The sequence below is a fragment of the Cavia porcellus genome, unplaced genomic scaffold (genome assembly GCF_034190915.1).
Source record: "Cavia porcellus strain 051 isolate PalLab524CR breed Dunkin Hartley unplaced genomic scaffold, mCavPor4.1 scaffold_5, whole genome shotgun sequence".
NCBI lineage: Eukaryota > Metazoa > Chordata > Mammalia > Rodentia > Caviidae > Cavia > Cavia porcellus.
The window spans coordinates 26773469-26786045 of NW_026947488.1; the positions used below are offsets into that span (position 1 = coordinate 26773469).

Sequence of the window (12577 nt, forward strand, 5' to 3'; positions counted from 1 at the left end):
TTCCCTATGACGAATGTGATAAATTCTGTATACCTAAAATGTACCAATAAACTTAAGTGAAAAAGAAAATGTGGTGTTTATAAATAAATACGTACATAAATGGGTACCTTAAGTCTTTAAAGTAGCATGCAAGGGGAATGAAGCATAGAGAATATCCAAAATTTTCCAACAACTGACAAAATGGTATCACATTAACAATCTCAGAAATTACTAGAAGAAATATAAATTGACAACTAGTTACATCAAAAACCGAAATCCAAATCTTTTGAAAGTCATACATTTAATTCAGAAAAACAACAAAAATAATGGCCCACAGCATCAAGAACAATAGTGGTTAAACAATGGAATGACAAGCCAGGTTTGGTGGCACATGCCTATAATCCTAGCACTTAGGAGACTGAGACAAGAGGTCATGAGTTTAAAACCAGCCTAAATTAAGTAGTGAGACCCTAGAAAGAAGGAAAGAAGGAATAAGAGGAGAAGAAGAAGAGGAAGAGGAGGAGAAGGGCAAGGGGAGGGGGTAGGGGGAGGAAGAGGGTGTGGGAGGGGAGGAAGAGAAAGAAAGGCAGGGGGATGGGAGGGGGGAGGAAGAGGGGAGAGAAAGTAAGTTTTAAAAGGATATTTTAAATGAACTCCTTTTTTAAAGGGATAGATTTATCAACAAGTATATTAATAGTCCTAGGTAATTAAACTCAGCACCTCATGCTTGCCAAGGCAGGCACTATGCTAGTGAGCTATATCCCCAGCCCTAAGTGTATGAATAGTCAAAACTGCAATTTTAATTATGAAAGGAAAATCAGGCCAAAGATACAGAAACTTGAACTTAAGAAGAAGTAGAAGCAGATACAGTGAAGCACACTTATAATCTCAGCTACTCAGCGCACTGAGGAGTTGGATCAGAAGTTCAAGACCAATGTGAGTGACGTGGCAAGACTCTTATTTCAAAATAAAATTAAAAAGGACTGCAAAGTAGCTCAATGGTATAGCATTTGCCTGGCATGCACAAAGTTTAATTCCTAGTACCATGAAACAAAACAAAACACCTGAAACTAACAACAGAAACAATAGCAGATATGCTAAATTTTTCACTGGACAAAACTGGTGTTGAGAAGATATGAATGAATTAATACAGCTATCCATATAAACCAAGGCAAAGCATTACAGAGGCTATACCATAAACCAGTGTTTTACTTACAAATTTTGTCACATCTTACAATATTCCCCATGAAAATATCTGGGTATAAAGTTGAGATGCTTTTCAATGGCACATTATAAGGCATAGTGGTCACACAATTGGTATTCAAAAGGATGATCCAACATCACTTCTAGTCTTTAAAAAACTCCCACTTTGGAGGAGCAATGAGAAATAATAGCCTATGCAGAATAATGCTTATAACAAAGGCAAATACTATCCATTACCATTACCAGACAATTGTCAACAGAAAGGCTGAACTATGTCAACTGGAATATTCTCTCTCACCTGATGTATTCCTCTTTGTTTTCTTCTGTTACAAGAATATTGCCACCATTGGGTTTTAAATCATGACTTTTAATTTCACCTAGTATTTCTTTATCAACAGAGAAGTACATTTCCAAACCACATTCCTCAATATTGTTTTCTCTGCATAAAAAAAAATAGTACTATTTGTTATATCCATTAGTCCAATCTTAATTTGAAAGCTTAACTTTGGTCTTCAGTCTTAAATAATTAACATTAAGCTTTAACATTAAAAGAAGAAATTAGATTATGCTCTAAAGTCACCACTATATTAACTTATCCCTGAGGTCTTGGGCCGTGGTGATGAACTTATGACACACATGCTGTAGCAGGCACAGAGTCCACTCTGTTGGCACTTGAGTCAAGTAAGCATTGGATATGTTTGTTTTTTCTAAACTAAAATCTCAATATTCAGATTTGATTACACTGTTGGCACTTTGCAATAAATAAGTGGGTTCTGTGTTGCAGCTTGGGCCCTCAGTCTGTAAAAGGTTCACCATTACTGGTCTAGGGAGTACTCTTCTAAAATTTATCACACTGAACAATTAGACAGGTCTGATGCACAGATCACTTAAATTCCATATATGCATTACAGGCTAATGGTTTATTTAAGTTACTAATACCATAACAAAACCATATAGATTAGTATTTTAATAAATGTAAAAAGAAACCTACTTCACCCAGATGAGAGAATTGTAAAATTCTGGATCAATAGATTCTAAATCCTTAAGTCCAACTTGTTTGTTCAGAATACGTTTGTAGAAGGGTAAAGAAAAACCTGTGTCTATGAATTTCCCATGGAAAAGAGCCTATATAAAAAGAGAAACAAAAGTCCATTTTAGATAACAATAAAAGTCATTACACGTCAAAACTTAGGTGAATTCTTTACTAAATAAAACTCCCATCATATCATCTGTTATGACATATACAAGAAAAATTAGTACTGTTAAATTAACAAAGTAAAAGCACAGTTTTATACACTTACCATGGCGATAAATCTTCCAATAAAACGAAAATATTTCAGGTGATCTGGATTGATGTAAGAAGCGGGGTTTATCTGTAAGCAGTAGTTATCCTTCCCTGCATATTCAAACAGGCAATACATTGGGTTCAACACTTCATGTGACAAAAGAAAGAACCATTCTCTGAAATCAAAAGAAAACTCAAGATGAAGAATTTTCTAAGTAACTATGACAACAAATCAAAGAGGAGTGCTATGAAGTTCTCTGGACTCATGCCTTCACTGAAAATAGTTTTCTAACCTGTTGATTTTTTCTTGCTTCTGTTAAAAAAAAACATCTATTTTACAGAGATGTTTTAATATACTGCTTATTTCAAAGAATCTAAGGCATGACTAATTTTAATGACAACTTTAATGAACCACTAAAATTTTTCCCAATTTTTACCAACATATCACAATTTTGGAGGCATCAAAATGCAAAACTGTTAAGTCTAAGAATTGGTGAATAGTGTAAAAAAGCAAGTTTACAATTCACTATTAACTCAGGTGATTCGAAGAGCTAAAATGCATCAAACATTCCACAGTGATCCACAATGAACTTCAAAGAGTGCTACTTCTCCCTGCAACTTAGATGAATATAAAAATCTTCCAACTTCTGATATAGTATAGCAAGCATTAAATGTTAGCTGCTCAAGTATTAGAAAAACTATCTGAGAAGTTTTAATTTAAGTGCTCAAAAGTACCAACCCATCTAAACATAGATTATGGTTACAAACTACATAATGGGGTAGATTCTGGTAAAACACACAAAAGGCAACAATTGTAGTATCCATTGTATCCTACACTTGCCTTCCTGTTAGTTTGTGAACCCTGATGATAATGTTTCTTATACTTCTATATTGTTAGTTGATTAATATTGCAAATTGCTCAATATTAAGATTGAGAAAATAATACTTGCAAACAAAGTCCAATGATACCTTTGAAGGAAAGGAACTACGTTCTTAGTATTTCTATTATTCTCCTGAACTACTTTTAATTTGCATAAAATTAAAATATTCCTACTCGTATGTATTACTTGTCTGTGAGATAGTTTTATTGGAAATTTGCTACATGATATAAAGAACTAAGACTAGAATATAGCCACCAGCTAGTGATCACAAAGAATGAGGTTGTGAATCAGGTTACTAAAAATCAGCATTTTTATGCTATATAAAATCTTAGAAACATCATTATTACTATTTTTTTTTTAAATCGGTACTGGGGATCACACACTGGCAAGGCAGGTGCTTATGCCACTGAGCTATATCCCTAGCACCTACTATTATTTTAAAGATGAAAATATTTCTCCAGGGCTGGGGATTTAGCTCAGCGGCATAAGCACCTGTCTTGCAAGCAGGCAGTCCTGAGTTCAATCCCGGGTACTGATAAAAAAGAAAAAAAAGAAAATATTTCTCCAAGATAGCACTGTTCAGGGCAGAAACAAGATTCAAATCCAGTCCTTACCCAAAGTCCTTGCTGCTCCATAGTGCGGTCATACATGACGTGTTAATCATGTATGACCTACTATCATTGAATAAGCAATTTTTTTTTTTTTTTGCCTTTTTCGTTTTTTATCGGTACCAGGGATCGAACTCACGACTGCCTGCTTGCAAGACAGATGCTTATGCCGCTGAGCTAAATCCCCAGCCCTGAATAAGCAATTTTCTGATTGAGGCCATCTCCTGAAGTTTGAGTAGAAGCTCATATATGAAGCAATTAATATTTTAAACTCCCATTTGATATAAATTTCTATGTTCTGAGGACAAATTATTAGTCTTAGCTGGAAATGGAGTCACTATTCTGTATCAACATTCTGTATAGACAAAAACCACCTAAGCACTGTAAGGCCCTTTATGCTCTATGCAACAAATATGAAGTCACAGAGTAAATAATGGTTACTGGTTAGATGATAGAAACTTGTATCCAGGCTCAATGACTTACTCTGCCTTAGGCGAATCTAAACCTCTTCATCCTCTGTAAAATTCTACCTCACAGGATTATCCTAAGGATTGAATGAATAATGTGGGTGATAGCAACTAACACTACCTTAGAAACAAAGTGCTGAAATACTGTTTGTTAAAATTCTGTAGCTGCAGCATAAAAAAGCTACAATAATTTGTTATATTTCATTTTCCTGCAATATAAAATTGAAAAAATAATACTTGCAAGCAAAGTGCAATGATACCTTTGGAGGAAAGGAACTAAGTTCTGAGTATTCATATTATCACTACCTTGCTACACCTCCATAATCTAAACCTTCTTCTCCTGGAAAAATCACCCACAAACGTCTTCGCAGATCTTGGGGACTGAAGCTCATTATCTACAAAAAAATAAAGTAAGATACTTGGTAAAACAGGTGAGGAAAACATCATTCTATCACTTCCAAGTCTGACACCTTCTTCATTACAGGCAACTTAAATCCTCAACACATAGAAGGGTGCTGATGGTCTCATTAAAACACAAGCACAGAAAATAAATAGTTTTATAATGTTTCATATATATTTATAGTTTTTGTTTTTTGGTATCAGGGATGGAACTCATGATCTGGCACTTGCCAGACAAGTACTTGAGCTGCTGAGCTAAACCCTTAACTTTGGAACTCAATCATAGTGGCATCTTATACATGTTCAGACAAACTACCCAAATTTCATGTTCTGCAACAGGTGGTTAAGAGAATCATCTTAAGAGCTAACGGACAGTACTATTACTGAGTTACATAGGTCATTTGGTTTTCCCCTTTTAATTTTTTTTTCCTTTGGGTATCTCAGACTGGCTTTGAATTTTGCAAACTTCTTGCTTCAATTTCATATGTGGCTGAGATTATAGGCAAGTGCCACTGCACCTATCTTGTAAAACTAATTATCTGTCCCAAATTGGGTCTTGCATACATTAATAACTTTCAGGGAAAAACACTGGAAGGGCCTAGAGAGAGAAAATGCTTGTATTTTATTAAGAATGAACTCTCACACTTAAACATCTAAAGATCAGAAAATAATCTGCTTATGCCAGGAGTTCTTTTAGTTCCTTGCAAAACAAACTATTTTTACAAATCATATCTCAATTGAAAGAAAGAAAAGGGCCAGGGTATGCAGCTCAACAGCACAAACACCTGCCTGGTAAGCTCAAGGTCCTGAGTTTGATTCCTGATACAAAAATAAAACAAAACAAAAAACAAAAAACAACCCATAGAGAAAAAGTTCAATCGCTCGAGCCCAGGAATAATCAAAAACATTCAATGTTTATGATATACTTACATTTTGGAAAAATATTATAGGCTGGTTATATAGCAATGTAAATGACAGATGTCACAAAGTTAAAACTACCTTTAAATAATTATCTTTGACAAATGCCTAATATAAATCAAAAAAATTATTTTCTTCTACAATTTCCCTCATAAGCAGCTATACTATGTTAACAAAAGAAAACACTATCTAGAGCAATTTTATCAACAGCTAGGCATAAAATCTAATGTTAACTGACATCAGATTCATTACCTTTAAGCAAATTGTTCCTTTAAAATTATTATTATCTACTTATTTGATGGATGTTAAATCTAAGATAGCATCTTTTTATTTGAAAAAGCTATTAGATTTGAAATCAAAAGACAAAGGGTCAGTTTAACTATTTTTTGCATCTTGTCATCACTGTTACCAGCAAGTTATGTTACAAGAAACTGGTGCAACTGAGACTGTCTTCTGTGACAGAAGGTGATTATAAATATAAAAATTAGATTTAGGCAAACACTAGAGTGGGCAATGGTCTTGGAGACATATCAGATCAAAGGTATGACAGTAATTCTCTAAAAGGCCTCAGTGAAGCTCCAACTCCCACTAAAAAGTTGTTTATGCCTACATAGCACGTGTCAACTAGCTTTTCCCTTTAAATTCTATTCTATTCTATTCTATTCTATTCTATTCTATTCTATTCTATTCTATTCTATTCTATTCTATTCTGTCTTTTTGAGACAAGATCTCGCTATACAGTTCAGGCTGGCCTTGAGCTCACTTTGTAGCCCAGGCTGGTCTCAAACTCACAATGATTCTTCTGCCTCAGCCTCCCAAATGAGGAATAAATAAGTCACCACACCCAGCTTCTCCTTAAATTTTAATAACTGAGATTCTATTAGAAAATCAGCACAATTATTTCTAAAAGAAAATAGGCAATTACTGCCAACCACCTCAATATCTTTTCTCTTTGTTCTAAGTTCAGTATTTCTTAACATGCAGCTACTATAGTATCAAAGGTGCTTAAAAGTAATCATTTTCCACATCTGACTATAAAACAAGGACTAGACAGATACTTTTATTTTTTGATGTTATTTTAATCTCTACAATACAACCACTTAACATTTAGTTGCTAAAATAAAGGTAAACAGTAAATTTGACTCAGGTTGAGGGGTGTGAAAGACTTTGTTGACTTCTACTGGAAATACATACTTTTTTTCAGACATTGTTGCCCAAGACTAATTAGTTTCTTACGCAAAATTCTTTTTTTTCCTCCCTTTTTTAGACAGAGTCTCACTATTCAGTTTGAGCTGGCCTTGAACTCACTTTGTAGTCCAGGTTGGCTTCCAAATTACAGCAATCCTCCTGCGTTAGCCTCCTGAGTGCTGGGATTACAGGCATGTGCTACCATACCTGACTGCAAAACTCTTTTTTAAAAATTCAAAGAACACATAAGTACAAAAACTAAGTCTCATACTCTTTTTATGCATTGCATAATCGTTATACAACTATTTTCAGATCTTTACCTACTGATATCTTACTTCCCTACTAGTATATTTATTTCAAATCTACTCTTATTAACTTAGAAACTTGAGGACTGGGGGTTTAGCTCAGTGGTATAAGTGCTTGCATGGTTGGCTCGAGGTTGTGAGTTCAATCCCTGGGACCAAAAAGCAAAACAAAACAAAACAAACTTTAACTAATCACTTTATGTTACTCTGGCTCTTACAAGGACAAAAAAGACAGGCACATGGGACGTACATGCCCACACTATATATCATACTACAGGGCTGGGGGTTTAGCTCAGCAGCATAAGCGCCTGCCTTGCAAGCAGGCAGTCGTCAGTTTGATCCCTGGTACCAATAAAAACGAAAAAGACCAAAAAAAAAAAAAAAAAAAAAAAAAAAAGATTGCTATATATCACACTACAAATTTGTTCTTAAGTGCTAACTATGAGGTAGCTGGCAATGAAATTCAATTTAAAAATTTATGAACTCCAAACTCAAAGAAGTTCTAAACTGTTCAGAGAGAACTGTTGGCACCAAAAAGCAGTCTGCAGCTAGCAGCCAATAAGGCAAATGATGGAGTGAATGAGACAGTACCTGCTGAAAGGAATCCTCAAATAATGTTTTTCTTGTTACTGTAATTTTTATGTGCTGTGGCATGGACAGTTGCTGAAATAAAAAGAAAGATTTAAAGTCAACTTTCACCATTGAAATGGTCTATGAAAAAACCAGAAGGTAAAAGTTTTATTTTTGTTTACAGAAAAAGACTACATACTTAGTGTTTATCCATGTTATTTATAAGCATTCATGTGGCTTATAGATTATTGAATATATGACAAACAGAAGTACTTAATGACTCAAATCTTTGCCTAATTTTCAAAGACTCGTTCACAAAGTTTGAAGTTCAAAAATATTTGACATTCTAACTCTGATGTGCCTTCATTTCATTCACAATCCAAAAAGAAATAATTAGTTTAATTATTTAAATTTAGTTATTTATTTAAATATCAGAAGTAGCTAATCACATTTGGAGGAAAAAAAGCATTCTGAATATATTGGTATATACATGGTTATACATGTATGAACACACATGTGTATATATATATATATCATTTATAACAAATATGCATGAAAAGATGTGATTTATAAGTTAAACAGAAAAAGTTTTAACATATTTGAAAATTTATGCAATGTGTACTAAGGAAAAAGTGACAATGTTTTCTCATTCAAATGATTTCCAACTTAATCTGGAAAAAAACAAAAGAAAGCCACACTTTGTTTTGTCTGTGTGAAACAGTTCAGGCTGGCTTTGAGCTTGCGTCAATCCTCCTGTCTCAGCCTCCTGAGTTCTGGGATTACAAGCGCAAAAGCCACCATGTTCAGCTAAGACACAAATTATTTAACTGATAAATATATTTCTCTTTCCTAAGAAAACAGAAGAGATCCCAAAACTTCCCATTTTATTCACTTTTCTGTGGATTATTTTCATTATTTTCACTGTGTAATATGAGCAACATAACAACAAAAAAAAGGAGTACAGAAACACAGATCCAATACTAACCTGACACCAGAAGCGAAAATACTGAACCTTTGCCTTGAAGTCCCGAACATAGGCTATCTGCGGTCCATTGTCTCTGAGGAAGAACAAAGATTAACAAGATCTATACAGCTGCTTATAAAAGATAATGCTGTGGCTGGGGATGTAGCTCAGAGGCACAGCACCAGCCTGGCAAAGGCAAGGTCCTGAGTTTGATTTCTAGTACCAAAAAAAAAAAAAAAAGTAATGCTGAAGGAAAGCAAATATTCTATGTACTCAGAATACAAAATACCCAGCATATTCCTAATACAAAGGAAAAAAATCTATATGTTTCCCAGAACCATTTTTAAGTAAAAGAAGAAAATACTTTAATCTGATAAAGCCACAGTTGTGGGATTTTCTTCTATATATAGCCAAATCTAAAAGAATTCAATAAATGGTTCCATCTGAGAATGTGTCTGTCCGAATATCCACTCTACCATTTGTCCTTAAATGAGTCTCACTAGTCAATTAAGCAGACTGCTACCTGGGGTAAAGACTAATCAATGTATTCACTGACTTCAGGCTGGCTAGAGAGCTGTAACTGGAAGGGTCATTTGGGGAATTTAAAGGGCTTTAAAAAGAAGTTGGTAGCAGTTTTTGTTTTTACTTTTTCATATTCCAATTTGCCTTTCTTTCATATTCCAGCTATGTTTGGATGTTGAATGTTCCCATAGTGGTGGTATTAAGATGGTATCTGTACACCTGTAAGAAGTGAGGTCTATTGGCAAAGCTAAGCAATAAGAAAAGTTTTTTCAACAAATGGTACTGGGAAAATGGTATATTCATAAGCAAGAGGATGAGACTGGACCCTTATCCAACATCAAATGTAAAAATTAAAATGTATTAAAGACCCAAATGCCACAACTAAAACTACAAAACACTCAGAAGAAAACAAACTGTCATGACACTGGATTTAGTAATGACTATGGATATGTCTCCAAAGGCACAGGCAACAAAATAAAAATTAGTCTTTATCAAAATTTCAAATATTTGCATATCAAAGGATATTATATAACATAAAAAGCCCACAAAAAATGAGAAACTATTTTATTTATTTATTGGAGGAACTATTTTTAAATGGCCAGGGATACAGTTCAGTGGTAAAGCACTTGCCTATAATGAATGTGGCCCAAAGATCAAACCCCAGTACCACAAAAAGAAAAAGAAAAAAATTTAGGGCTGGGCATTGCGCCATACACCTATAATTCCAGCATTTAGGAAGCTGAGTTAACCCAATTGTGAGTTCAAAGCCAGCCTGGGCCTTACCAAGTTCAAGGTAGCCTAGACAACCTGAAAGATCCTGTCTTAAAAATAATTTTCAAAAAAAAAAAAAAAAATCAATCTACCTAATAAGGATTAATACTCAGAATGCACTCATGGGATATAACAATGTTTTAGTCAATGATCAACCAAATATAACAGCAAAAGTTCCATAAGACTATAAGGGAGCCGAACAGTTCCTATTGCTAGTGATTTGTAGCCAGTTTAACATCATAGCACAATATATAACCCATGTTTATAGTGATGCTCATCATACAGTGCATAGTATCAGAGAACAATAGTATATTACTGGATTGTTTTTGTATCATTATTTTAGGTTACATTCCTTCTACTAATATAAAAAATGAGTTATAATTAAACAGTATGCCATACTATTTACAATATGTAGCAGTAAACAACTTGAATTTACCATATCTCTTAACGTTTTCTCTTATGCCTGATTTAATATTTTGTTTCTTTTACAGTGGCCACAGAAGCAATAGCCTCTATCACCTAGGTTAGATGTGTATACCACATAATTTAGATGTGTAGTAACTTAAACCATCTAGGTTTATGTAAGTACACTCTATGATGTTTGCACAATGATATACTTCTCAGAACACACATATACTCATCAATTGACACATGACTGTACATAAAAAAATTACTAAAATGCAAGCGAAAAAGCTAAACAACTTGATTTTTAAAATGCATGAAGGATTCAGTGAATAAAGACCTACTGGCAAACCAGTAGGTGAGTTTCCCATTACTTGCTTATTTAGACTTCTATATCTGAGAAATTAGTTTTGCTTTTAATCCACAACATTTAGAAAACTTACAGAGCAGATTTTCCTGTGCGGGGATCTATATAGGTAGTTGTTCTTCTATTGTGGTCCACAAAGTATGGAATTCCATCCACTGTGAATCTCATTTCCCAGCCTTCAGGTAAGGGCTTTTCATTTAATTGACTATAAAATATAGAGGAAAAGTATAAAAAATATATATGTTCACTATTTTCAATTGTTTCCTAGATATCTCTATCTAGATATCCCATGAACACATTAAAATCATTACTGTGTCAACATTAAAAATCATTGTCTATTCAGTCTCTCACCATATTTCTCTATATGTTCTCCCATCTACTTAATAAACTCAAATATTTTGTGGTTACTAAGCTCTACTCATTCTGCCTTAAAAGTGTGTATATTTACACTTATTTTCAACCTTTTACACCATTTTCTTACTTCCAAAATTTTTCAACAGCTATCTACTGGGTTTTCCTACTACTTGGCTCATTCTGGTTCTATACTAACATTAATATTGCTTATCTTTCTAAAACAGAGATCTCATTCACTTAGTTCTCTCTTTGAAGTATGTTGTTCCATCACTGCCAACAAAACTCCCCATCTGGCATTCACTCTGTATGTTTGCTTCAATGGTCCATTTTAGATTTATCTTTGTACCGAACAGTAGACTCTCTTCTATGAAATCTGTGATTTCTGTGACACATGGCTATGCAATATTTCCCTAAACAAGACGTGATCTACTATATTTCGAAATGAAGTCTTTCTCTTTGTTCTAAATCTCTTTTCTTTCATTATAGCAACTCAGGGGCTGGGGATTTAGCTCAGCGGCATAAGCACCTGCCTTGCAAGTAGGCAGGCGTGAGTTCGATCCCCGGTACTGATAAAAAGGAAAAAGAAAAAAAAAAAAAAAAAAAAAGTTGACATTATAGCAACTCAAAAGTTCTTTAAGAAATTTTGCTACGTACTTCTTTAATAACTTTATACCTTAAAAATTTTGTGACACAGGCAAGCTGTTTAACCTCTCTATACTGCTATCGTCAGCCATAAAATAGAGGTAATGATACCATGTACAAATACTATATGAGGAATGAAACAAGTAAATCAATACAAATTAAGCCCTAAAATTTTAACTATTGGGGCTGGGGATTTAGCTCAGCGGCATAAGCGCCTGCCTTGCAAGCAGGCAGTCGTGAGTTTGATCCCTGGTACCGATAAAAAGGAAAAAGACCCCCCCCCAAAATAAATAACTACCATTGTTCTTTATCCTATTACTAGATTCATTTTCTTCAAGTCTCACAAATTTTTTCTTATATACTGCTAGCATAGCAGTTGTCACATTTCAGAATACGCTTTTGGCAACAACTTCCTACCTGGCAAAAATTACTTGAGTTTTATAACGGGAACTACGTTATAGGACAATGGTGAGTTATGTAAATGACTCCATTTTAATGCTATATATTGAAATAACTGAGGAAATAGCACAAATATTTAAAATAACTTACTAACAAACCTAAGAATTTTATTTTATTTTGTCTTTTTGAGACAGTGTCTTACTTTGCAGTTCAGGTTGGCCTTGGGCTCACTTTATAGCCCACGTTGGTCTCAAACTTGCAACTACCTGCTTGCCTTAGCCTCCCGAGTGCTGGAATTACAGGAGTGTGACACCATGCCCGGCTTAAGAATTTTATTTTTGGGGGGCTGGGGA

At 34.3% G+C, this 12577-nt stretch overlaps 1 protein-coding gene across 3 annotated transcripts in view; it reads right to left on the reverse strand.

Moving 5' to 3' along the window:
* Window positions 1–12577, reverse strand: part of Itch (itchy E3 ubiquitin protein ligase) — a 143132-nt gene that overhangs the window by 40983 nt on the left and 89572 nt on the right. For all 3 annotated transcript variants that reach the window (XM_005002727.3, XM_013150247.2, XM_063248490.1), the window contains 7 exons: window positions 10906–11034; window positions 8789–8861; window positions 7825–7896; window positions 4730–4818; window positions 2484–2643; window positions 2174–2307; window positions 1481–1621 (listed from right to left, as the gene is read on the reverse strand). In XM_005002727.3, coding sequence (XP_005002784.1) covers window positions 1481–1621; window positions 2174–2307; window positions 2484–2643; window positions 4730–4818; window positions 7825–7896; window positions 8789–8861; window positions 10906–11034 — 798 coding nt within the window. The remainder of the gene's footprint in view (window positions 1–1480; window positions 1622–2173; window positions 2308–2483; window positions 2644–4729; window positions 4819–7824; window positions 7897–8788; window positions 8862–10905; window positions 11035–12577) is intronic.